General features: G+C 42.4%; 1 protein-coding gene across 2 annotated transcripts in view; it reads right to left on the reverse strand.

Annotated features, from left to right (window-relative positions):
• Window positions 1-720: 720 nt before the first annotated feature.
• The window catches only part of CCL28 (C-C motif chemokine ligand 28), a 35,866-nt gene continuing 10,247 nt past the window's right edge, over window positions 721-26,339 (reverse strand). The window contains exons 2-6 of one of the 2 annotated variants that reach the window (XR_011461493.1): window positions 24,165-24,291; window positions 20,548-20,745; window positions 11,007-11,091; window positions 1,850-2,005; window positions 721-1,731 (exon numbers count right to left, since the gene is read on the reverse strand). Coding sequence is in view for 1 of the 2 variants with exons in the window: in XM_005894863.3 (XP_005894925.2) it covers window positions 20,553-20,745; window positions 24,165-24,291 (320 nt within the window). In the remaining variant the exon portion in view is untranslated. Of the gene's footprint in view, window positions 1,732-1,849; window positions 2,006-11,006; window positions 11,092-17,252; window positions 20,746-24,164; window positions 24,292-26,339 lie in introns of those variants that run through there. The other variant, XM_005894863.3, reaches the window with a different exon arrangement.

A 26,339-nucleotide genomic window follows, 5' to 3' on the forward strand; every position in this document is an offset into this window, starting at 1 on the left:
GACCTTGTGAAGACTCCCTTTAGTTATTTTTTTAAAAGCACAAGACTGTTGTTGTTTAGTCGCTAAGTCGTATCTGACTCTTTGCGACCCTATGGACTGTAGCGCGCCAGGCTCCGCTGTCCGTGGGATTCTCCAGGCAAGAATACTAGAGTGGGTTGTCATGCCGTCCTTCCGGGGATCTTCCCCATCCAGGAATCAAACCCAAGTTTCCTGCTTGGCAGGTGGATTGTTTACCACTGAGCCACCAGGGAAGCCTGCACATGACAGATCTTTCCGCAATTATTCATGACATGATTGAGGTCAAGTTATAATCCTCAAGTGCTAGGGGTCAGAAAGTGAAAGTCAAGGTGGAGAGAATGCCTTCACCCTCAGAGATTTTTTTCACTTAAGCCAGAATGCCGTCTTCTCAAAAAACAAATAGGGGGTTCCCTGGTGGTTCAGTGGTTAAGAATCTGCCTTGCAATGCAGGGAACATGGGTTCGACACCCTGCTGAGGGAAATAAGACCTCACATGCCTCAGGTCAACTAAGCCCATGAGCTGCAATTGAGGAACGTGCGGCCCTCAACAAAAGATCCCGGAAAGATCCCAAATGCCCCAACTAATACCAGAGGTAGCCAAATTCATTCATTCATTAATTTTAAAAAGAAACGAACAAATAGTTCCTGAGTACCTCTTATGTAGCCAGCACAGTGCTTTACTTTAAACCCTCACACCAATTTTTTAAATGACTTCTATTAACAGAAATTTATTATCAAACCGAAGTCTGAAGTCAGTCTCACTAGGCAAAATTCTGGGTGTCTGTAGGTCCGCATTCCTTTTGGAGGCTCCAGAGAACATTCATTTCCTTTCTTGTCTTTCCAGCTTCTAGAGGCTGCTCACTTTCATGGATGGTGGTTCTCTCCATCTTCTAAGGCAGCCATGGTGGCTTAGAATTTCTCACAACACACAATCCTTCTCAGAGATAGATTATTCTTCTGTTATCACATCGCCTTCTGTGATTCCACAACAGCAATCTTTAGAGGCTGGTTTTACTATCTCCATTTGTAAATAAACAAATCAACATTTTATGTTATTGTTGTTCAGTCACTAAGTCATGTCCGATTATTTGCAACCCCATGAACTGCAACAGGCCAGACTGCCCTGTCCTTCGCTATCTCCTGGACTTTGCTCAAACTCGTGTCCTTTGAGTCAGGGATGCCATCCAACCATCTCACCCACTGTCATCCCCTTCTCCTCAGGCTTTCAACCTTCCCCAACATCAGGGTCTTTTCCAATGAGTCATCTCTTCATATCAGGTTGCCAACATATTGGAACTTCAGCTTCAGCATCTGTCCTTTCAGTGACTATTGAGGTGTGTCTGACCAAAACAACCCAGTGCTTTTTCTACTACGTCAGTTGAATTCAGTCGCTCAGTCGTGTCCGACTCTTTGTGACCCCATGAATCACAGCACACCAGGCCTCCCTGTCCATCACCAACTCCGGGAGTTCACTCAAAATCATGTCCATCAAGTCAGTGATGCCATCCAGCCATCTCATTCTCTGTTGTCCCCTTCTCCTCCTGCCCCCAATCCCTCTCAGCATCAGAGTCTTTTCCAATGAGTCAACTCTTTGCATTAGGTGGCCAAAGTATTGGAGTTTCCCCTTTAGCATCAGTCCTTCCAATGAACACCCAGGGCTGATCTCCTTTAGGATGGACCGGTTGGATCACCTTGCAGTCCAAGGGTTAGATTCTACACAAACAAACAAGCAAAAACAAATGTCAGCATTAGCGTTAAAAAAATTATATTCATTTTATCCAAGTTTTTTTGTAGAAGTTTCTTTAGGTAAAAAACTGTCCTGGGGACTTACCTGGTGGTCCTGTGGCTAGGACACGGCACTCCCAATGCAAGGGACCCAGCTTTAATCCCTGGTCAGGAAACTAGATTCCACGTACTGCAACTAAGAGCTTGCATGCTGCAATGAGTATATCCTGCATGACACAACAAAGATAGAAGATCCCACATCCTGCAACAAAGACACAGCACCGCCAAATAAATAAATTTAAAAAACACAACAAAACTGTCCTACTTCCTTTAAAGTACAGTTCAATTTATAAAAATAAATTGAATAATGACATAATTCAGGGGAATATTTGATTTATAGAAAAACAGATTCACATATACTTTCCAAGTTTTGTATGTTTTAAAAATAGCAATTACTAACACCACAAAATTCATGTATGATTATTAAAGCTAATATCTATTTGAATTATTTATATAGCTCTCATCATGAGTATACTAGCTCCAAATAACATATAATATCTGCTCTACCTTCAATCTCTCTGATTTCTCAGTCTGAAAGATGGGGAAATTGGCCTGATTTTGAGATTTGGTTTGGGGAACTAGAAATGTCAAGTTTCCACTTTAACCCCTGGAAAGTAACTTGAGCCCATTTTGGATCATGGACCTGTTTCTAACAACAAAAATTGATGTGTTTATGTTGCAGAAAAGAGTGTTGCTGTAGAGGATGGTTATGTCCTAGGTCTCAGGTGAGTCCCTGGGACTGTCGCCAACTGTGGGTTCTTGGCTGCATGCAGGAAAGAATTCAAGACTGAGCCATAGTAAAGAGGAAGAAGGCTTATTCAGGGAGATATGCACTCCATAGAGTGTGCGCCATCTCAGAAGGTGAGGGACCCCAGGGTAGGGGGTTGTCAGTTTTTATAGCTCTAGGTAATTTCATAGGCTTATAAGTGGGATGACTATTCTGGCAAGAGGATTATTCTGGCTAAGGTGGCTCAGACGGTAAAGAATCTGCCTGCAATGCGGGAGACCCAGGTTCAGTCCCTGGGTCGGGAAGATCCCCTGGAGAAGGGAATGGCTACCCACTCCAGTATTCTTTCCTGGAGAATCCCATGGAAGAGGAGACCAGTGGGCTACAGTTCATGGAGTTACAAAGAGTCAGACACCGAGTGACTAAAACTTTCACTTTTCACTTTGGAGAAGGGATGGGGATTTCTGGGAATTTGGCCCGACCCACTTTTTGGCCTTTTACGGTGGCCTCAGAGCTGTCATGGTGTGTTGAGGTGTTACAGTGAGAATATATGAGGCTCAAGATCTAGTGGAAGTCGACTTGTCCACCCTCTTGGATTTAGTTCGTTCTAACGAGTTGATATGGGGAAACAGTGGAAACAGCATCAGACTTTATTTTTCTGGGCTCCAAAATCACTACAGATGGTGACTGCAGCCATGAAATTAAAAGACGCTTACTCCTTGGAAGGAAAGTTATGACCAACCTAGATAGCATATTCAAAAGCAGAGACATTACTTTGCCAACAAAGGTTCGTCTGGTCAAGGCTATGGTTTTTCCTGTGGTCATGTATGGATGTGAGAGTTGGACTGTGAAGAAGGTTGAGCACCGAAGAATTGATGCTTTTGAAGTGTGGTGCTGGAGAAGACTCTTGAGAGTCCCTTGGACTGCAAGGAGATCCAACCAATCCATTCTGAAGGAGATCAGCCCTGGGATTTCTTTGGAAGGAATGATGCTAAACCTGAAACTCCAATACTTTGGCCACCTCATGTGAAGGCTTGACTCATTGGAAAAGACTCTGATGCTGGGAGGGATTGGGGGCAGAAGGAGAAGGGGACGACAGAGGATGAGATGGCTGGATGGCATCACTGACTCGATGGACATGAGTCTGAGTGAACTCCAGGATTTGGTGATGGACAGGGAGGCCTGGCGTGCTGCGATTCATGGGGTTGCAAAGAGTCGGACACGACTGAGTGACTGATCTGATCTGATCTGAATGAATTGATGTTGGGAGAAGGCAATGGCACCCGACTCCAGTACTGTTGCCCGGAAAATCCCATGGATGGAGGAGCCTGGTAGGCTGCAGTCCATGGGGTCACTAAGAGTCAGACACGACTGAGCAACTTCACTTTCACTTTCCACTTTCATGCATTGGAGAAGGAAATGGCAACCCACTCCAGTGTTCTTGCCTGGAGAATCCCATGGACGGAGAAGCCTGATAGGCTGCAGTCCATGGGGTCGCACAGAGTCGGACACGACTGAAGCGACGCAGCAACACAGCAACGAGTTGATGTTGTGTCCTTTGGGCTAAGTCATTCGTTCAAAGGTTATGTTCTGCTTCCTACTTGTCTCATTTATTTAATATGATAGGTTGCACCCTGTTGAAATAAACCTTGTTCAGACCTGTCCTTTCGGGGAATCAGAACCTTGAAGTTGGTCACCTGTGATCTACAAGATTTAGATATCTGAAATAATATCTTATGCAGCCAGCAAAACTTGTTCCACTGGATTGGAAAGTAAATGCAGTCACATTTCTTTTATGCTTCCAATCAACTGATTGCAAATCAATATACTTTTATTCCTTCTCAAGGCCACTCTATCTCTTCTACTTGAATAGTCTAAGAATTCAATTCAAACAAGGCATGCCTGCTTTCCAAACACCGGGTAGAGAGACTAGCATCTATAGTTGCTGTGGCTGCTAGGGTGTTGTCAGTGGATTCTGGTATTATTAGTATATTTTTTGCTCAACTACTCACCAAGCATCTGCCATGTACCAGTCGCGGCACCGGACACCAAGGACATAACTGGGAACACACTAAACCTGGCTTCCATTCTCATGAGACTTTCTCAACACTATGGTCCAGAGGGTGACAGCCAATGAACCAAACCACAGACCAGCGTAAGGAGATGCTCTATGCTTGGCTCCACAGGTCACACATGGGCTCAGATACTATGCCAAACTGGCCAGGCCCTGAGAGCTTTGACTGTCAACTACACACTGAGGTAAAAAGGATGTACTTTGCACCCAAACACGGAGCCCTTGGTATCAAGCCTGAGTCATCAGCTGAGAAGAATCCTGTGGCTCAGATGAGGTTCCCTTAGTGGCAACTGGTGATTTGTCTGCCAGCAGACCTTGAGAAATTACCTTGACATTAACTCTCATTCCAGCATTTATTAGAGTGTAGGTTTCCTCTGGTCTCCTTCTGCAAATTGTATAATCATTCTCCAGAATTTTACATAGATGAGTGGAAGAAACTGCTGCTAAGCCATAAAAGGAAGTGCGTGCCTGCTAAGTCCCTTCAGTCATATCCCATTCTGTGCAACCCCATGTACTGTGACCCACCAGACTCCTCTGTCCATGGGATTCTCCAGGCAAGAATACTGGAGTGGGTTGCAGTGCCCTCCTCCAGGGGATCTTCCCCACCCAGGAATCGAACCTGTGTCTTTTATGTCTCCTGCATTGGCAGGCAGGTTCTTTACCACTAGCGCCATCTGAGAATAAAGGGGAGAGAGAGCCCTTATTGTGACTTTTGCCTACGCCCACTGATCTTACATTCATGCAGCAAATGAAAGCCATTCAGGAAACCCTCTGCAGAACCATTGAGACTAGCATATCATCATCCCAAGGTGATTTTCTGTCTCTCTAAAAAGAAATGGGGCTGAGATCACTGAAACTATAACAGCACTGTTTTATCTGTCGTCATCTTTGGGGAGAGGAAGAGAGATGAAAGTTTCTTTGATCAACTCCAGAGAATTCTTACTTATAGGCTTCATTTTTTAATAAGCATTGTGGGTTTTTTTTTTACTAAGATATAATCAACGAAAAACATTATATTAGTTTTAGGTGTACAAAGACGACGGTTTGACCCATATATATACTGCAAATGATTAATAGGCATCATCACACATAGTTACCATCTCTTTTTTCTTGTGAGGAGAACTTTCAGGATATACTTTCTCAGCAAATTTCAAATAGACAATAAAGTATTGTTCACTATAATCATCATGCTACATATTACATCCTCAGGACTTATTTGTCTTATAATTGGAAGCTTGAAGCTTTTGATCACCTTCACCATTTTTGCCCACTGCCCCTCTTCTGCCTCTGGCAACCAGCAATTTGCTCTGTTTCTACAAATTTGGGAGATTTTTTTAGGTTCCATGTCTAAGAGATCATATTGCATTATTTTTTAACTTGAGCAACAACTGAGCAAAGTGATGCCTTGTGGGTAGAGGTGAGGAGTCAAGAAAGAAAGGATAGTGTTGCAGGAAAGAGAGTGGGGCACAAGAGGAGGCTTACGTCCCACGTCTCAGGTGAGTCCCTGGGACAGCTGCCAAGCGTGGGTTCTTGATTTCATTCAGGAAAGAACTCAAGATTGTGCCGTAGTAAATAGAAAGAAGGTTTATTCAGGGAGATACACACTCCATAGACAGGGTGTGGGTGATCTCCCTGGGTGTGAGAGACTCCAGCTACAGGCTTGTCAGTTTTAACAGGGCTGGATAATTTCATAGGTTACTGAGTTGGAGTATTCAAGCTATTTTGGGGAATGGGGTGGGGATTTCTTAGAACTTGGTCCAGTCCACTTTTTGGCCTTTTATGGTCAACCTTGGAACTGTCCCAGCACCCTGTGGGTATGCTCTTTAGCTATTATGATGGGCATATGCTGCTGCTGCTGCTAAGTCGCTTCAGTCGTGTCCGACTCTGTGTGACCCCATAGACGGCAGCCCACCAGGCTCCCCTGTCCCTGGGATTCTCCAAGCAAGAACACTGGAGTGGGTTGCCATTTCTTTTTCCAATACATGAAAGTGAAAAGTGAAAGTGAAGTTGCTCAGTCATGTCCAACTCTTAGTGACCCCATGGACTGCAGCCCACCGGGCTCCTACATCCATGGGATTTTCTAGGCAAGAGTACTGGAGTGGGGTGCCATAGCCTTCTCCAATGATGGGCATATACTGAGGCTCAAAGTCTAGTGAAAGTCAATTCATTCATTATCTTGGACCCAGTTAGTTTAACCAGTTTATGTCATATCCTCAGCAGCTGTCATTCTTCTGAAGGTTTTGCCCTGCCCACTCCCTGTCTCAGTAGTAGTTTTCCACAAAAGCAGTATGTGTGTGTGTGTGTGTGTGTGTGTGTGTGTGCCTATCATGCACATGTATTGTGTAGGGTGTTTTTATATATATATATATATATTTATTTATTTATTTATGGCATTGTGTTCTCTATATGAAATTTCAGTTGCCCATCACTTTGTTAACCCATAAAGTTTAGAAATGGGCATTTCTGACGTCTTCCATACAAATCTTCAAGTCCCCATTCAGAACCGAGGCTGAAATGAGCTGAAGCTGAGTAGTTATCAGTGAGGCCAGCATGCTGAGATCTGCTGGCCAGGGTTTGGGATACAGCGGGTGTGGTGAAATACATCAGGCTTCAGCACTAGACAGACTCCTCAGCTAGATTCCCGGCTTTAGCATTTAATAGGTTTAGCATTGGACAAGTTGCTTAATCTCTCTGAGCCTGGATTTCTTCTTTTGAAATACATGGGGGGAAAATATCAAATTTTCAGTTATTGTGAGAACTAAATACAACATTTCTGGTATAATCAGATCAGATCAGTCACTCAGTCGTGTCCGACTCTTTGCAACCCCATGAATTGCAGCACGCCAGGCCTCCCTGTCCATCACCAACTCCTGGAGTTCACTCAGACTCATGTCCATCGAGTCAGTAATGCCATCCAGCCATCTCATCCTCTGTCGTCCCCTTCTCCTCCTGTCCCCAATCCCTCCCAGCATCAGAGTCTTTTACAGTGAGTCAACTCTTCGCAAGAGGTGGCCAAAGTACTGGAGTTTCAGCTTTAGCATCATTCCTTCCAAAGAAATCCCAGGGCTGATCTCCTTCAGAATGGACTGGTTGGATCTCCTTGCAGTCCAAGGGACTCTCAAGAGTCTTCTCCAACACCACACTTCAAAAGCATCAATTCTTCGGTGCTCAGCCTTCTTCACAGTCCAACTCTCACATCCATACATGACCACAGGAAAAACCATAGCCGTGACTAGACGAACCTTTGTTGGCAAAGTAATGTCTCTGCTTTTGAATATGCTATCTAGGTTGGTCATAACTTTCCTTCCAAGGAGTAAGCGTCTTTTAATTTCATGGCTGCAGTCGCCATCTGCAGTGATTTTGGAGCCCAGAAAAATAAAGTCTGACGCTGTTTCCACTGTTTCCCCATCTATTTCCCAAGAAGTGATGGGACCGGATGCCATGATCTTCGTTTTCTGAATGTTGAGCTTCAAGCCAACTTTTTTTTTTTTTTTTTTAATTTTATTTTATTTTATTTTTAAACTTTACATAATTGTATTAGTTTTGCCAAATATCAAAATGAATCCGCCACAGGTATACATGTGTTCCCCATCCCGAACCCTCCTCCCTCCTCCCTCCCCATACCATCCCTCTGGGCCGTCCCAGTGCACCAAGCCAACTTTTTCACTCTACACTTTCACTTTCATCAAGAGGCTTTTGAGTTCCTCTTCACTTTCTGCCATAAGGGTGGTGTCATCTGCATATCTGAGGTTATTGATATTTCTCCTGGCAATCTTGATTCCAGTTTGTGTTTCTTCCAGTCCAGCGTTTCTCATGATGTACTCTGCATATAAGTTAAATAGCAGGGTGACAATATACAGCCTTGACGTACTCCTTTTCCTATTTGGAACCAGTCTGTTGTTCCATGTCAAGTTCTAACTGTTGCTTCCTGACCTGCATACAAATTTCTCAAGAGGCAGATCAGGTGGTCTGGTATTCCCATCTCTTTCAGAATTTCCCACAGTTTATTGTGATCCACACAGTCAAAGGCTTTGGCATAGTCAATAAAGCAGAAATAGGTAGTATTCAAAGTAAAGACTAATTATCAGTGCAGTTTGGAGGCATAAGTTATCTCTCTGCTTCCTAAGATTTTTGTAAACTGTAATGTACCTAAAGCTACTCATCACCCTAACATCCATCTTCCCATTGTTCCCCTAATAATAGTTTTAGTGGGGCATATGACCACCAGAGAGGAATGTATGTCCCTGGGGAACATATGTATACCTGTGGCGGATTCATTTTGATATTTGGCAAAACTAATACAATTATGTAAAGTTTAAAAAAAAAATAATTGTATTTATTTACTTTTGGCTGTGCTGGGTCTTTGTTGCTAACGCAGGCTTTTCTTTAGTTGAGGTGAGTAGGGGCTACTCTCTAACTGTGGTACATAGGCTTCTCACTGCGGTGGCTTCTTTTGTTGTGGAGCACAGGCTGTATAGGGCACAGGGGCTCAGTAGTTGTGGCTCCCAGGTTCTAGAGCACAGGCTCAGTGGTTGTGGGGCACAAGCTTTGTTGCTCCATAGCATGGGGCTTCTTCCCAGATCAGGGATCAAACCTGTGTCTCTTGCATTGGCAGGTGGATTCTTTACCACTGAGCCACCAGGGAAGCCCTTCCTTTTTTTTTTTTGAAGTTGGGTGTTTGTGAGGTGAACTCCTGGCAATAGATTCAAGGGAATATGGTATTTAACCTCCCAATCATGCTCTTAAAAGAAAAGAGCATTTCCTCCCTCACTCCCATCTCACTCATCCTCATCTTCTGGGTTGATTGTCCTCCCCACTGCCAAATTCTTATGTTCAAGTCCTAGCCCCTCTTCCTCAGTACTCAAGAATGTGACCTTATTTAGAAATAGGGTTGTTGTAGATGTAATTAATTAAGGCCACTGGGGTGGGCCCTCATGCAATATAACTGGTGTCCTTATAAATGGGAAATTTGGGCACAGAAATAGGCACACGCAGAGAAAAGATGATGGGAAAAAACACAGGGAGAAGAGGACCATCTGCAAGCCAAGAAGTTGCTGGGAGCCGCTCCCTGCCCTCACAGACCTCAGAAAGACCCAAGAATACCGACGCCTTGATTTCAGACTTCTAACCTCTAGAACAGTGAGAAAATAAATTCCTGTTATTTAGGTCATCCCGTTTAGACTACTTTTTATGACAGACCTAGCAAAATTACTGCAGCCTGGGGGTGGCCCCAACTCACGGTGGTGAACCATGGGACAGGCTCACTTGTGGACGAGAGCGCAACAGAGAAACAAGGCAAATGACACCATGAAGCCACCATTTCAGCCTCGGAACGAAGGCTCGTTTTACACCTGGAGTGCTATGCAAGGAGAGAGAAATAAACCTCTGTCTAGTTTGGACTACTTTTGTTTCAGCATCTGAACCAGAATGCCAACTAACAATGATTCCTAAACAGCCTGTTTACTGTAACTCTTAGCTAAGGGGAATGTTCTATTTTGGATGGAAGACATTTATCATTTGGGGTTGGAAGAGGGGAGAAAATGGGCACACTCACTCCTGTGCACTAAATACAGCCATTCAGGGACTTCCCTGGTTACCTAGTGGTTAAGACACTGTGCTTACAATGCAGGGGATGTGGGTTCAATCCCTGGTGGAGAAGCTAAGATCCCACATGCCGTGCAGTGCGGCCAAAACCAAACAACAATAAAATAACTATAAAGGCATGAAGTCAAAATTCTGTGAACTGGTCTCATGGCATTTCATGGTTGAACAAAATGGTCTTGTCTAGAAGTTTTCTTCAAATAACTGGTTCTCATGCCACTCAAATGAATTCCTGTACTAATTACTATTATTATTGTGTTTACTAACTATTATCCTCCTTCCCATTAGGCCTTTCTTTCTTGTAAGTGTATTCTTTTTTTTTTTTAATATTTTACCCTCTGGTTTGGGCTTTGAACTTCCTGGGGAACTGCCATGGATAAGGCTTCTTGATCAGAATCCTAAATCAGCAGAATTTAGGCTGAGTCTGATAAAAAAGAAAATCAAGTAATTATTGGTAATTTTATGTTCAGATATATGATGCCATGTCAATGTCAATAAAAGATATTTTATTCAAGTATTTGGCTTTTATATAGTCAGAAATGAGATCTTCTCAAATTATTAAATAAGAAACAATTCCTCTTATTCCTCAAGATAATAGCAGTTTTTCAAACCTAAACACTCCATTAATCTTCATTCCATTTGGCTTCAGATATCCTGTCACTCAGGTTTCTGCCAGGCTTGGAATATCTCTGTTTGATGTTAAGCAATCCCTTTTTCCTCAGTTTCTCTCGGCCTTTTATATCAATAGCTCCCACTGTCGACCATATTTTCTATTAAAGCGATTAAAAGAAGCTGCCTCACCTGATTCCCAGTCCTCAGTGTGTGTTCTTTAATTGTAGAATTTTTGGACTTCCCGGCAGTCTAGGTTTGATCCCTGGTTGAGGACCTAAGGTGCCACATGCAGCAGGGTGTGGCCAAAAATTAAAGAAAAAACAAAAAAGAAGAAGAATGAGACTTCCCTGGTGGTCCAGTGGCTAAGATCCCATGCTCCCAATGTAGGGGGCCTGGGTTTGATCCCTGGTCAGAGAACTAGATCCCACATGCTGCATCTGAGAATCCGAAAGCTGCAACTAAAGATCCTGCTTGCTGCAATTAAGACTCAGGATGCAACCAAATAAGTAAAAGAATAAATAAACATTTAAAAAATACTTCAGGATTTGTTACCATTTTCTCTGATAACATTATCCCTTTTATATTCATTATCTACTGCTGCGTAACCAATTGCCTCAGAATTAATGGCTTGACACAACACACCTCTATTATCGTACAGTGTCTGTGGGTCAGTAATCCAGATATAGCTGAGCTTGGTCTTGTGCTTCAGACTCTCTCAACAGGCTCAATCAAGGGTGTTCTGAGATGGCCTACATCTGTCTGGGGAGTGTGTCTTTCTATCCCTGGAATCTTCCAGGGAAGAATACTGGAGTGGGCTGCCAGTTCTTCCTCCAGGGGATCTTCCCAACCCACAGATTGAACCGGCACCTCCTCCATTGGCAGGCGGATTCTTTACCACTGCACTAACTTGAAAGCCCGTTGCTAGATCGTATGGTAACTCTTGGGATTTTTCATTTTAACTTTTAACTCTTAAAGGAACCTCCATTGTTGTTTAATCGCTGAGTCATGTCCAGCTCTTGCAAACCCATGGACTGTAGCCAGCCAGACTCCTCCATCTATGGAATTTTCTAGGCAAGAATACTGGAGTGGGTTGCTATTTCCTTCTCTCTTTTAACTTTTTAAAGAACTTCCATTCTGTTTTCCACAATGGCTGTACCAATTTACATTTTCAACAACAGTGTAGGGGGTTCCTTTTTCTCCACATCCTCTCCATTAATGAATGTAACATTTTAAATCTGTCCATTCTACTTTGGATGAGCACTTAGTTCTCATTTGTTGCTATGAATATTCTTATGTATGTGTTTTGGTGAACATATTTATTTAACTGGATATTGCTTAAGTATAGAATTTCTGGGTCATAGGGTAGGTATCTAGCTTTAGTAGATATTACTAGACAGTTTTCCAAAGTGATGCAATTAATTTACATCCCCACCAGCACACATGAGTCCCAACATTTGGCATCTTCTTAATTTCAATCTTAGCCATTTTGGTGAGTCCAGGGTAACTCTGAAAGCTGAGACTCAAATAGGAAGTCACCCTTTTTCTTCACCTTTTATAATCCCCAAGACACCCACTTCCTCCTAAACCTACTTTTCTTGATGACTGTACAATTTGCCTTCAGCTGTCTGGTCTGGGTTCAGCAAAGTCAACCTGTCAGAAGCTGTTTATTCTGCCCTACTTCCTTCTGCAGAAAAGGTTCTGTAATTCACTGATACAGATAGTTATGACCTGGGAGAACAAGAAACAGAAATGGAGATAAAGTTCATTTTATGGACAGGCTGATGTCAGAGCTATAGAGAAGAGGTAAAAGACGTACAAATTCTGAAAATTCTACAAATTCTGTAGAAAATCTTGAAAACAATGGAGCCCAGTCACACTGGGTTTAGTTATTGTCATCTCCCAGGCCAGGACCTTGTGGCATTTAACCCTTAGTATCTCTCTCTCTCTTCAGTAGAGGCTGGTCATTACAGGAATGCAGGACTCTCATGGTGTCCTATTTTCACTGTAATTGGCCAAACAAGAGGTCAGTTGCCTACATATGTGTTTTTAGTGTGTATTTATTGAGTGCCTACTATGTGCTAAGCCCTGGATGGAGGAAGGGGATGTTTATTGTTTCGGTAGTTTCTGCAGCAGTAGAATAGCAACAAGATGGAGAGACTACAATATGTCAGTTGATCCAATTATCTGTCAGTGAATTAAAAGATAGAGCATAGTCACAGTATTGGGGAGAGACCAGGATGAACTTGGAATTCTCTTACATTTACTACAGGGAAAACCTGATTTTACAAAAATTAAAAAAAGAAGGAAATTGCTACAATTGTCAAAAGAGCATCAGATCGGTCATATAAATTATGAAATGTGTCAGAGTTCTATTTGTTCATGGATATTATAAAAATCCAGAGCTCACAGGGAGGCCTGGGCAAACCTGAGAAAGAAGTCAAGTATATAAAGCACACAAATAATGTAGAAAGCAGTTGTGTTTTATCAGGCTCAAGTTGCCTGAATAGTGAATTATTCAGGGTTCATTTATTGAGAAGGATATTAAACTCTAGCACACAACTTGACCTGGCAAGCAAACAATACTTACGTAGTCAGGAGGGTAAAAGAGCCACTCATTGGTTGTGCTAGCTTCTTATTGTCGCATTAAGAAAGTTTTATGAACTCACCCACTTAAAAGAAGTAAAGTGAAAGGAGCTCAGTCGTGTCCAACTCTTTATGACACTACAGACTGTAGCCTGCTGGGCTCCTCTGTTTATGGGATTCTCCAAGCAAGAATACTGGAGGGGGTAGACTATCCCTTCTCCAGGAGGTCTTCCAACCCAGGAATTGAACCGGGATCTCCTGCATTGCAGGCGGATTCTTTACCAGCTGAGTTACCAGGGAAATCCATTTAAACCACACCCATTTAGTAGCTCAGTCTGTAAACCAAAAGTCCAGACAGGTGGTGTGACTGGGTTCTCTGCTTAGGGTTGCAGAAGGCTGAAATCAAGATACTGACTGGATTGCGTTCCCTCTGGAGGCTCTGTGGGAGTATCTGCTGCAAGCTCATTCTTATTCCTGGCTGAACGAGGCTCCTTGTAGGTGGTGGTGGTGACAGTTTTCATGTGTGACTCTTGTAACCCCATGGACTGTCACATGGGGTCAGTAAGGCTCCTCTCCATGGGATTTCCCAGGCCAGGATTCTGGAATGGGTTGCCATTCTCTTCTCCAGGGGATCTTCTCGACCCTGGGATTGAACCTGGATCTCTTGCATTGCAGGAAGATTCTTTACCATCTGAGTCACCAGAGAAGTTTCTGTAATTATAGGACTGAGGTCTCTACTTCTTTGCTATCTGTCAGCTGGGGCCCCCTTTTAGTAACTGCAGGCCACCCACATTCCTTGGGACTTGGCCTTTCTCCTGTCTTTAAAGCCAATCATGGCATATTGAATCCTTCTCATGTTTTGAAACTGAGACTTAGTTTACAGGGCTCCTGTGATTAAGTCATTCCCACCAGATAATCTCCCTATTTTACAATCAACTGATTTGTTACCTAAAAGTGCAACACCTAGATTAGTGTTTGGAAGGTGTGTGTATACCAGGGCAGGGAATTATGGGGGTCATTTTAGAAAATTTCCAGCTACAGAGTTTTCCATTTTAGAACCTATCTTAGATTCTAGTCTAGTGATTCCCAACTGGAGTTGAGAGTAAATTTACTCCCCTCTCCTCGAACATATTTGGCAATATCTGGAGACAGCTTTGAATGTCATATAGTGGACAGAGGTCAGAGATACTGCTAATTCATCTATAAAGTATGGGAGAGTCACCATAGTAAAGAATTAGTAGCCAAAGATGTCAGTAGTGCTAGAGTTGAGAGACTCTTCCTTAAAGCATGAAAGATGATTGTTATTTTAGTACAGAATTATAGTTAAATTAAATGTGAAAATATAGGTGATACAAGATAGAAGGATAGAAGAAAAAGAAAAGGAGAAAAGGGTATTTACATTTTACATAAAGAGGAGACTGAAATTCTAGAATTAATGGACTAATGAAGGAAGGTGGGTATACTATTCAAATTATAAAGATAAGGAAAAATAACAGTGATAAAACTATCAAGATGAGGAGGGAGAAAGAAAGGGAAATAGGATGCAATGAGGAAACAATAGAAATTGCCTAAAATTGATAAATAAGTAATATTTAAAGCTTTCATTTGGAATTATGGAAGTAACCACTGATGGGGTTCAGAACACACTACCCCAAAACATGGCATCTTAAATATTAAATATTTTAAGCTGAAGGAGTTCAAGAAAATAGCAGAGGCATAATCTTTCTGACCTTCCCCCATCTTTCCTCCCTGAAACAGGTCATAAAATCCTCAGGTGACAGTTATCCTCCCTATATGTGCAAGAGATGAGCAGCCTTATCTCTGAAAGTAAAGGGACATAAAGAAGAATCCTAACAAACAGGTCTTCCTGGTAGCTCAGATGGTAAAGCGTCTGCCTGCAATGCGGGAGACCTGGGTTTGACCCCTGGGTTGGGAAGATCCCCTGGAGAAGCAAATGACAACTCACTCCAGTACCCTTGTCTGGAAAATCCGATGGACAGAGGAGCCTGGTAGGCTACAGTCCATGGGGTGACAAAGAGTCGGACACGACTGAGCGACTTCACTCACTCTCAACAAACAGGTCTTGCTAACTTTCCCCAAGTTGGCTACACTGCATTCATGTTCTTTGATCTATCACATGTATTCCAATGAACAACTACCCATTTGCCATCAAACTCAGCATAAAACTACTCAGGTTTGCTTTTTTGGGTTTTTTATTTCCTTTTGAAGGTTCCCATGTCACACAAAATGTATATTAAATAAAGGTATAGGCTTTTCTCCCATTAATCTGTGTTTGTCAGTTGAATTTTCAGACACAGTCAGGAAAAATAAGAAGGTGGAAGAAAAGATTTTCTTCCCACACACCACCAGAAAAACAAAACTTAAAAAGTTTAAAAGAAGTCAGAATGGCTGCGATCCAAAAGTCTACAAGCAATAAATGCTGGAGAGGGTGTGGAGAAAAGGGAACTCTCTTACACTGTTGGTGGGAATGCAAACTAGTACAGCCACTATGGAGAACAGTGTGGAGATTCCTTAAAAAACTGGAAATAGAACTGCCTTATGATCCAGCAATCCCACTGCTGGGCATACACACTGAGGAAACCAGAAGGGAAAGAGACACGTGTACCCCAATGTTCATCGCAGCACTGTTTATAATAGCCAGGACATGGAAGCAACCTAGATGCCCATCAGCAGATGAATGGATAAGAAAGCTATGGTACATATACACAATGGAGTATTACTCAGCCATTAAAAAGAATACATTTGAATCAGTTCTAATGAGGTGGATAAAACTGGAACCTATTATACAGAGTGAAGTAAGCCAGAAAGAAAAACACCAATACAGTATACTAACACATATATATGGAATTTAGAAAGATGGTAACAATAACCCTGTGTACGAGACAGCAAAAGAGACACCGATGTATAGATCAGTCTTAAAAAAAAAAAAAAAAAAGAAGTTGCATCAAAGAAGCAGGTCTGGGAAGAGGGAGGACAGAGAAAGAGGATGTTATTGTTCATAATAAATTCTGCTGTACTTTTTTTATTTTTTACTACACATTTGCACTGCTTTAATAAAAATGTAATCTAAAAAAACCTTAGAGGCTTAAGGTTGATCTACTCATAGTGCAGTACTGGTGACACAGCAGTGTTTTAATAAGCACATATGATACCCTATCAAATGGAATTTCTTTAAGAAGCTGTTCTCCCTTACAGAAAATTTCATTTATTTGCACTGCAGTAAAATCAAAATTTTAAAATATAGCATAAAACTTACTGTCCTTATAGCTACAAAAAAGTATGTGGAATTCTGGACCTGGACTGGAAGGGAAACAAAACTGAAAATAGTTCAAGTTGATTGAGAGGATTAGACACCAATGTTTTCATTTTAGCTTTTCATTAATGTTGTTCATTATTTATTAATAGTATTATTCCCTATGTTATGATTAATTAATTAGATCAATTGATTGACTTTTTAAGTCAATTAAGTTACTCTCAAGTTATTATTTTATTATTTTAAATTTAATGTAACCTAGACAGCATATTGGAGAAGGCAATGGCACCCCACTCCAGTACTCTTGCCTGGAAAATCCCATGGATGGAGGAGCCTGGTGGGCTGCAGTCCATGGGGTCGCTAAGAGTCGGACATGACTGAGCGACTTCACTTTCACTTTTTCACTTTCATGCACTGGAGAAGGAAATGGCAACCTACTCCAGTGTTCTTGCCTGGAGAATCCCAGGGGCAGGAGAGCCTAGTGGGCTGATGTCTATGGGGTCACACAGAGTCGGACACGACTGAAGTGACTTAGCAGCAGCAGCAGCAGCAGCAGCAGACAGCAGACAGCATATTAAAAAGCAGAGACATTACTTTGCCAACAAAGGTCCATCTAGTCAAAGCTTTGGTTTTGCCAGTAGTCATGTATGGATGTGAGAGTTGGACTATAAAGAAAGCTGAGTGCCAAAGAATTGATGCTTTTGAACTATGGTGTTGGAGAAGACTCTTGAGAGTCCCTTGGATTGCAAGGAGATCAAACCAGTCAATCCAAAAGGAAATCAGTCCTGAGTATTCATTGGAAGGACTGATGCTGAGGCTGAAACTCCACTACTTTGGCCACCTGATTCAAAGAACTGACTCATTGGAAAAGACCTGATGTTGGGAAAGATTGAGGGCAGGAGGAGAAGGGGACGACAGAGGATGAGATGGTTGGATGGCATCACCAACTCGTTGGACATGAGTTTGAGTAAACTCTGGGAGCTGGTGATGGACAGGGAAGCCTATCATGCTGTAGTCCATGGGGTCACGGTGAGTCAGACACAACTGTGTGACTGAACTGAACTGAGATTTAATGTAATGTAAATTACATTACATTATTTAATTTTTAATTTACAATACATTAATTAATATTGTATTTACATTACAAATTTAATGTAAATTTTTAAAGTTTTTTAGAACCTGAAACTTGAAGACGCTTGGACCTTCAAGCGTCTATGGGACTATGGGATCAAAAAAGAGTATTTAGTGCTATGGTCTGAATGTTTGTATCTCCTGAATTGGGTTTGATCCCTGGATTGGGAAGATCCCCTGGAGAAGGGAATGGGAACCCACTCCAGTATTCCTGCCTGGAGAATCCCATAGACAGAGGAGCCTGGCGGGCTACAGTCCATGGGGTCACAAACAGTTGGACATGACTGAGCGACTTAAATAAAAAAACCCTCGTATATTGAAATTTAAATTCCCAAAGAGGATGATATTAGTAGGTGGTGTCTTTGGGATTCCTTCCCTGTAACAGTGGGTCCAGAGAGCTCCCAGTCGTCTCCACCACGTGAGGACACGGAGAGGGAGGAGTCAGCAGTCTTCAGCTCAGAAGACAGCCCCCCCACCGAGACACTGAATCTGCCACACCACCATCCTGGACGGCCCTGCCTCCAGAACTGTGAGAAATAAATGTTTGCTGACTATAAGTCCCTCAGTCTGTGGTATTTTATTAAAGCAGGTGGAACAGACTAAGCTATTTAGGAATCATTTTCCTCAGGATTACCCATTTTATCGTATTATCATATTAAAAAGCATGATGGAAAAGCCTGTATTTTTTGACAAAATCTGTCTTTAAGTTGAAAAGAAGACACTAGTGAGGGAGATTTTGCAAAATGAAGGCCATGAACAGTGTGCAGTTTCCTTCACTGCCTTGCTGCTGCGGCTGCTAAGTTGCTTCAGTCGTGTCTGACTCTGTGCTACCCTGTAGATGGCAGCCCACCAGGCTCCCCCGTCCCTGGGATTCTCCAGGCAAGAACACTGGAGTGGGTTGCGATTTCCTTCTCCAAAGCATGAAAGTGAAAAGTGAAAGTGAAATTGCTCAGTCGTGTCCAACTCTTAGCGACCCCATGGACAGCAGCCCACCAGGCTCCTCCGTCCATGGGATTTTCCAGGCAAGAGTACTGGAGTGGGGTGCCATTGCCTTCTCCTAGACTCAGGTAAAACTGTCCGCAGGCATCTCTGGCCCTTTTGGAGCTCCAGATGCACAGATCTTTACCTGCATTCCTCCTCCTCTGCCCACCTCCAGGTAGGTGCCCACCTTCTAGGGTCCACTGCTGGGGCTGATGGGAGAACAGGAGACCTGGAGACCTGGGGACACGGCTTGTCCCTGCCACTTACCATGCACCCTTGGGGAAGTCATTTTACCCCATAAGCCTCTGGTTTCCTCATTCAAAAATTAGAAATATTAATACAAAGCTCACTGATGCTAAATTGGTGTTCATGAGGAATATTAGACGGACTGTCGTTTGGTGATAGTTTTAGCCTGCATCAGGTTCAGCACCTCCGGGCAACTACCTAGGGGTGGCCCACAGGAAGAGCCAGACGCCTGACACTTGGCTGAGTGCACGCTCTGCTCCTGCCATCTGGTGGGTGTTTACGAAAACTACCTCTTATTCTACAGCCTCTGTGAGCAAGGAAGCCAAAAGATTAGCAGAGCCTTGGGGATCGACCCGCAAGGTGTGGTAAAGCTGTGTTAGGAATGAAAGGATGTAGGCTCCTTGTTTAGGAAACTGTGAAATCATCTCACACAGGACCCATCTCTGGACCCCTGACTAGTCTGCTCCAACAATTGACTGTAGGAGGCAGGTGGCTCCCAGAACAAACCAGGCTTTTTTGTTTTTAGCATCAGAATTTGTCAATCCAGTCTTCTGTGTAAAGAATGAACTTCACTGTTCACAAACTCTAAATAGTGCACTAGGAAATATGGAAATTCACATAGGAAGAATTCTTACCAAAAATGCTAAATCTGAATGTGATCCTGAAAAGTAGTTAGTTACTCAGTAGAGTCTTTGCGACCCCATGAACTGTAACCTACCAGGCTTCTCTGTCCATGGGATTCTCCAGGCAAGAATACTGGAGTGGATTGCCATGGCCTCCTCCAGGGGATCTTCCCAAGATGGTAAAGAACCTGTCTGCAATGCAGGAAACCTGGGTTCAATCCCTGGGTCGGATATATATGTTCATATTTCATATATACATTCATATATTAGAATATAAACATATATATGATTGTGGAATATGGACATATATATTATATCATATAGATGATTAAACTGCTGCCTTTTTTAGGTATAAAGCTGATGGCACTATTTTATAGAAAATGTCTTTATTCTTGACAGATGTCAAGTTGAAACACTAAAAAAATTTAGGAGTGAAGTGTCATGATGTTTGTAACTTGTTTTCAAAATGGTTCAGGAAAAAATTTTAACTTTGTATATATAATGTTTTATATATACATGTACAAGGAGAGAAGAGAGAGAAAAAACAAATATGGCAGAATATTAACAAGAATTAATCTAGGTAAAGGCATGCAGATGTTCGCAGTACCACTCTTTCAACTTCTTTGCAGATTTGGAAAACGTTATAGTAAAAAAGGTGGAGAAATTAGATCTGTATGTTGCTCCTCAAATATGTGAAGATAAGTATTCTCTTTTCACTTCATTTTTTCAGTTGAGTATATTACTGGCTACGTTTGCATCTGTATAGTTATCCCCTTGAAAAATATATTTTGTTTTGCCCTGTTGGCTCCCAATAGGGAAGATTCACATGATATTTTTATAACCAGCCACGGCCAGGTTCACTCAGCACTCCTCTGTGCAGCTTCATCTGTACCTTCTCTAATAAGGCGTTTTGTGGCCATGTGTTTCCTGCCTTTCCCGATGTGCCCCTTTACTGTTCCTCCTCCCGTGGTGTCTCTTCTTATGGCAAATGTTGCCTTTAGCCTCTTTCTTGGCTGCTTGTTCGTTCATCCACTGCTTAATAACGTGATTGTGCGGGCTGACACAGACTCTTCTGCGCTTGACATGAAGGCTGCCAAGAAGGGAAGAAAAAAAAAAAATCACTGATAGATGGTACAAGTAAGTAAAAACTTAGCGAACTGGTAGGCAGTTCCCACTTTGGGACAGTGTGTGTCTGGACACAGACTGAATCCTAAAGCTGAGGACCACAAGGATGAATCTTTACTACCGCACTGCCTGTGGTTCCTCAGACATCCAAAGAAAATGGTAAAAGGAGCAGGAGAAGGAACTGGAGGAGGAGGGGGAGAAGGGAGATGGGGAGAGGTAGGAGGAGGGGGAAAGAAGAGGAGGAAAGTAGAAGGGAGAGATGGAGGGAGAGAAACCATGTGAAAACAATTCTCTGTCCTGACTCCAAGCACCCAACCAAAAAACCAATGACTTCCTCACTGCCCACCTTAAACACATCCTCCTCCATGAGGTTTTTCTAGATCCTCTCAGCTAAATGCCTCTTTTTTTCTTTCAGTCTCTGTGGCCCCTGGTTGCCTGTCTTCTGGCACTAAGTTTTCTCCATCTTTTATCTGAGTAGTTGTTTCAGACTCTGTTCTTTTTCTGTGGTGTTATGCTCCTTGAAGGAAGAATAGCCTGGAAGTCTCTTGAAAAGGCCTTGTTCACAGCAGGAATTCAGTAATTACTCATAGATATGAATTGAAAATTGTTCAAAAATAAGGACAATCTGCTTTTGTTTCAACAAAACAATCTTACTATAATATAGATATATACCATGTCTCAGAAATTGTTCTTGTTTTCATTTTTCTATTATGAAATGTTGACAATGGTGTAGGAGAATCCTAGAACACCATTCACAATTTCTGGTACCTCGAATAATTTCTTTTACAAAAGACATGGCTTTTAATTCCCCATCAGATGCCATCCAGCTCTTATTAGTTGTTGAAAATCCTGCTGGCTATACGTATACAATATTTCTGTATCTGGATAAATGGAAACCCCTCACCCTTCTCTTCGGGAAAAAAAATAGGTGGGGATAGAGATGAGGCTGCCGTTTCTCCGGATGACCCAAGAGGAAGCATCAGCTAATGTGGGGCCTTCTGAAATGGGAGGAAAAGTTGGGAAAGGCTTGAATGCACTTGAGCATAATAAAGCCAGCATGTGGGATTATTAATTTAAAAGAAGTGAGGCATCTTAATAGGAGGATAACACGTTCTCTAAGTGTATTAGATTTAGAGGTCTTCAAAAGAAAAACTAATTATCCCTATGGCCCATTGGCTTGACTTAAGCTATTACAGGAGAAAACTTGGCTATAGCACCAATATGGAGAACGAACAAATCAACAAACAAGAAAGAGCTGAAGTTCCTACCCTTTCCAAAGACTAAATTCTCTCCTTACCCTGTGGTGTCAGCAAGAATCCGAGCAGACACTCAGGGGAGAAGGACCCCACTGACAGCCAGATAAGCCCATTGGCTGCAAGGTAGAGAACTAGGACTCAAAGCCAGCATTGCTTGGGGAGTGAGGGGCCCCAGGCAGGGGCATTGGCTCTGGGGCTACAGGAGAGACCTGGATGGGGGAATGCAGACAGAGGAGCCAGGGAGGAGGAAAGCACAGGAACACAAGCAACACCTGCCATGTGGGATTTCAAAGGCCTGCTCAGTGGGGCCTCAAACCCTCAATGTAATACAAGCAGAAAAATCAGCTGCCAGAACATAGTGCCCTAACCCAAGATGTGCTGATGTTTTAAAACCCAAGTTTAAAGGCTGCCTAAACCTACACTTGCATCACATGTGTCTCCATCAGGATAAGGGGATAGTCTTTTTCACACTCCCTGCCCTCCTGCAGCTCCATAATATTCTGGTGGGCACTGAGCCACTCAGTTGTGAATTTCTAGGTGAAGAGTTTGATGCTAAGAAACCATTAGGCTGATCTCTCGGTTTTTTTTTTTTTTTTTTTACACATAAGAGTAGCTAGTGACGGTCCAGTGGATTTTGAAGGAAGGCCCTGCCGTAGATTATAACTATCACTATAATTATAACTATAAAATTTATTTCTTTGCCCATTTCTCTAAGCACAACAGCCTTTCAACAACCATTTTTGAAAAAAATACTCAAGCCTCCCAAACAACTTTATTTAATAATCCTAAATTTTCTTCCTAATGGATAATGTTTGTATGATTCAAGAAGACTCAGCCCCCTTCCCAAGATATACAGCTTTGTGTTTTGTTTATGTGTAGAAAGAGCTAGAAACTCTTTAATGAAGTCACTATAGAGAAATTTTAAACAAGCAAACTGCTGTCTCAGACATCAGATATTACAGTGATTGTGTTAAGGGTGTGAAAAGAAAGGACCTATTTCTAGGCAGAAGAGGACAATGAAATAAATTTAGTGTGTTCACTGTGAGTTAAGTTGTATTAGTTAATTGAGATTAATAATGCATACTATTTTGGAATGCAATTTCAATGCTTGCAATGGTTTCTGCATCTAAAACACTTATCTCAAACCTTAAAGTCTTTATACATGTTCAAAGTTAAGGGAACTAATGTTCAAGAAGAGCAAATTAAAATTGAGATGCTGCTGCTGCTGCTAAGTCGCTTCAGTCGTGTCCGACTCTGTGCGACCCCATAGATGGCAGCCCACCACGCTCCCCCATCCCTGGGATTCTCCAGGCAAGAACACTGGAATGGGTTGCCATTTCCTTCTCCAATGCATGAAAGTGAAAAGTGAAAGTGAAGTTGCTCAGTCATGTCTGACTCTTTACGACCACATGGACTGCAGCCTACCAGGCTCCTCCGTCCATGGGATTTTCCAGGCAAGAGTACTAGAGTGGGGTGCCATTGCCTTCTCTGAAAATTGAGATGAGATACCACTAAACACACTAAAATTAGAAAGACTGGGGCACCAAAAATTGGAAAACATTTTAAAAAACAACATAGTTAAGGGACTACATTTTGGATAAGTAAAAACATGTTCTGTAGTAAAACAGTTTGGAAACAGAGAACATTTAACTTTATATGTCAAATGTAAGGAAACACGAAAGAGATGACTTATCATGTAATCATGTAACTTATGATTACAAAATAAGACATAGTCCAATTTCATCTTACTTGAGACCAAGTCGTAACCACTCTATATCTTTCAGCTGTCTTGTCAGCACAGAGGTGTCAGATTTTCATTTGTTTTTTTTCATTTTAATTTTTTTCCCACTCAGAACATCCCTCGTTTGGCTGAGGAAAGTCACGCACATTGTCTGGTGACTAAAAGCGTTTCACCTTCACTGCATCACTGCAATGCAGGGTGCGGAGGGCTAACGTGGGGCTCTGGACATCCTGGTACTGACAGAGTGTGCATTCATACCACTCTCCCTGCTCTTGTTCAAATAATGATCTGTATGTTGGGTAGCAGGCAGAGTCTCCCCAACCTATGGTTCACTGGTGGAGAAATGGTCATTCTGCAGGTTTAGCCCTCCTGCCAAACAGCACTCACATGACAGCAGCCAAGTCACAATCCCCGTCAGCTCTCTGGATGCGACACGTCGTCACTCTTTCCAGAAGCCTTCTGGAAATATGATGTGAAACCTCGGTGCAGCAGCTGGAGGCAATGGGAAGTATGGCTAAAAGAAGAAAAGAAAGAAACATGAAATCATATGGTTTATAGAATACATGTTGTTCAGTTGCTAACTCAGGTCCAACTCTTTGCGACCACCATGGACTGCAGCATGCCAGGCTTCCCTGCCCTTCACCATCTCTCAGAGTTTGTTCAAACTCACGTCCATTGAGTCGGTGATGCCATTCAACCATTTCATCCTCTGTTGTCCCCTTCTCCTCCTGCCTTCAATCTTTCCCAGCATCAGGGTCTTTTCCAATGAGTCAGTTCTTTGCATCAGGTGGCTAAAGTATTGGAGTTTCAGCTTCAGCATCAGTCCTTCCAATGAATAGTCAGGACTGATTTCCTTTAGGATTGATTGGTTGGATCTCCTTGAGGTCCAAGGGACTCTCAAGACTCTTCTCCAGCACCACAGTTCAAAAGCATCAGTTCTTCAGTGCTCAGCCTTCTTTATGGTCCAACTTTCACATCTATGCATCACTACCATTGCTTTTCCTATGGTTTTACCATAGGAAAAATAATAGTTTTGACTATATGGACCTTTGTTGGCAAAGTAGTGTCTCTACTTTTTCATATGCTGTCTAGGTTTGTCATAGCTCTTCTTCTAAGGAGCAAGCATCTTTTAATTTTGTGGCTGCAGTAACCATCTGCAGTGATTTTGGAGCCCAAGAAAATAAAATCTGCCACTGTTTCCACTTTTCCCCCATCTATAGCACACTGGCCTGGCTTTATCTTGGAGACTCCAGAGAAACAGAATGTTAACCTGCTTGAACGAGGGGCAGTCACTTACTGGGGGCTTTGTGTTTGCAGACCACACAGCAGGACACATCTCTACCTTCCAGAACTCACACTGTATTTTGGGGAGATAAAACTAAGCACAAGCAAAGACATAAAGCAAGGGAAGATGAGGGCAGTGGGGTTGCGACCAGACTTGCTTGAAGAAGCAAGATTGATAGAGTGACCCAAAACTCAGAGGGGACCAACCACATGGGCCCCTGGAGCAAGTTTGAAATTAACTGTCCAGGAAGGACTTAACTGAATCTTTGAGGATTTGGAGGGATGGCAAAAAATGGAGAAGACTTGTCCAGGCTAAAGGAAGGGCATGGTCAAGAGTTCTGAGATAGGAAAGCACAGGGCACACTTAGGGAATAAAGAAAAATAGACCTCTTTGCCTGAACTAAGTTGCTGGGAAGCTGATGGATGAGGGATATGGTTCAAAAGATGGACTGACATCATACCATTGACGCCTTGAATGTTAGTCTAAGGAGGTTTATCTTTTTTGAAATGGAGTCCATTAAAGATCGAGAAAAGAGAAGGGTTTTAGAAAAATTTGTCTTGCAGTGATGAGCAAGTAGGGATAAGTCAGGTGTGATTAGGGCAGGAAGTCAAGTTAGGAGAAGCTTATGTGACCCAGATAAAAGGAGAAAAGGGCAACACAAATAATGAAAGGAAACCTAGTCCCCTACTAAAATGTGTATCCACAAATTCCTCCATGCTACCTGCACACAGTAGTCTATGCTCCCCATTCCTCCAAGTGGGTAATACATTTTCTCAAAAGTTAGAAATTATGGTCAACGGTGGCTGCCGGTGGCAGTCTTATAGTAACAGACAAAAGTTAGCCCCTAAATTAGGATTAAAAGAAATGATTAAAACCCCTCAGTGGTGTCAGCTCTAAGTCTCTGATCTTGGGAAAAGAAGAGATTATTAGTGAAAGAAACCAGGTTTAAAAAGCCATATATGGTATGATCCCATGTATATGAAATGTCCATAGACAAATCCATAAAGACATAAAGCAGATTAGTGTTTGCCAGGGGTGGGGGTAGGAGGGAATGGGGAATGACTGCTAACAGATACAGGTCTCTTTAAGGGGTGATGAAACAGGCATGCTGGAATCAAGATTACCAGGAGAAATATCAATAACCTCAGATATACAGATGACACCACCCTTATGGCAGAAAGTGAAGAGGAACTCAAAAGCCTCTTGATGAAAGTGAAAGTGGAGAGTGAAAAAGTTGGCTTAAAGCTCAACATTCAGAAAACGAAGATCATGGCATC

Source organism: Bos mutus, chromosome 20 (assembly GCF_027580195.1).
Source record: "Bos mutus isolate GX-2022 chromosome 20, NWIPB_WYAK_1.1, whole genome shotgun sequence".
NCBI classification, from domain to species: domain Eukaryota; kingdom Metazoa; phylum Chordata; class Mammalia; order Artiodactyla; family Bovidae; genus Bos; species Bos mutus.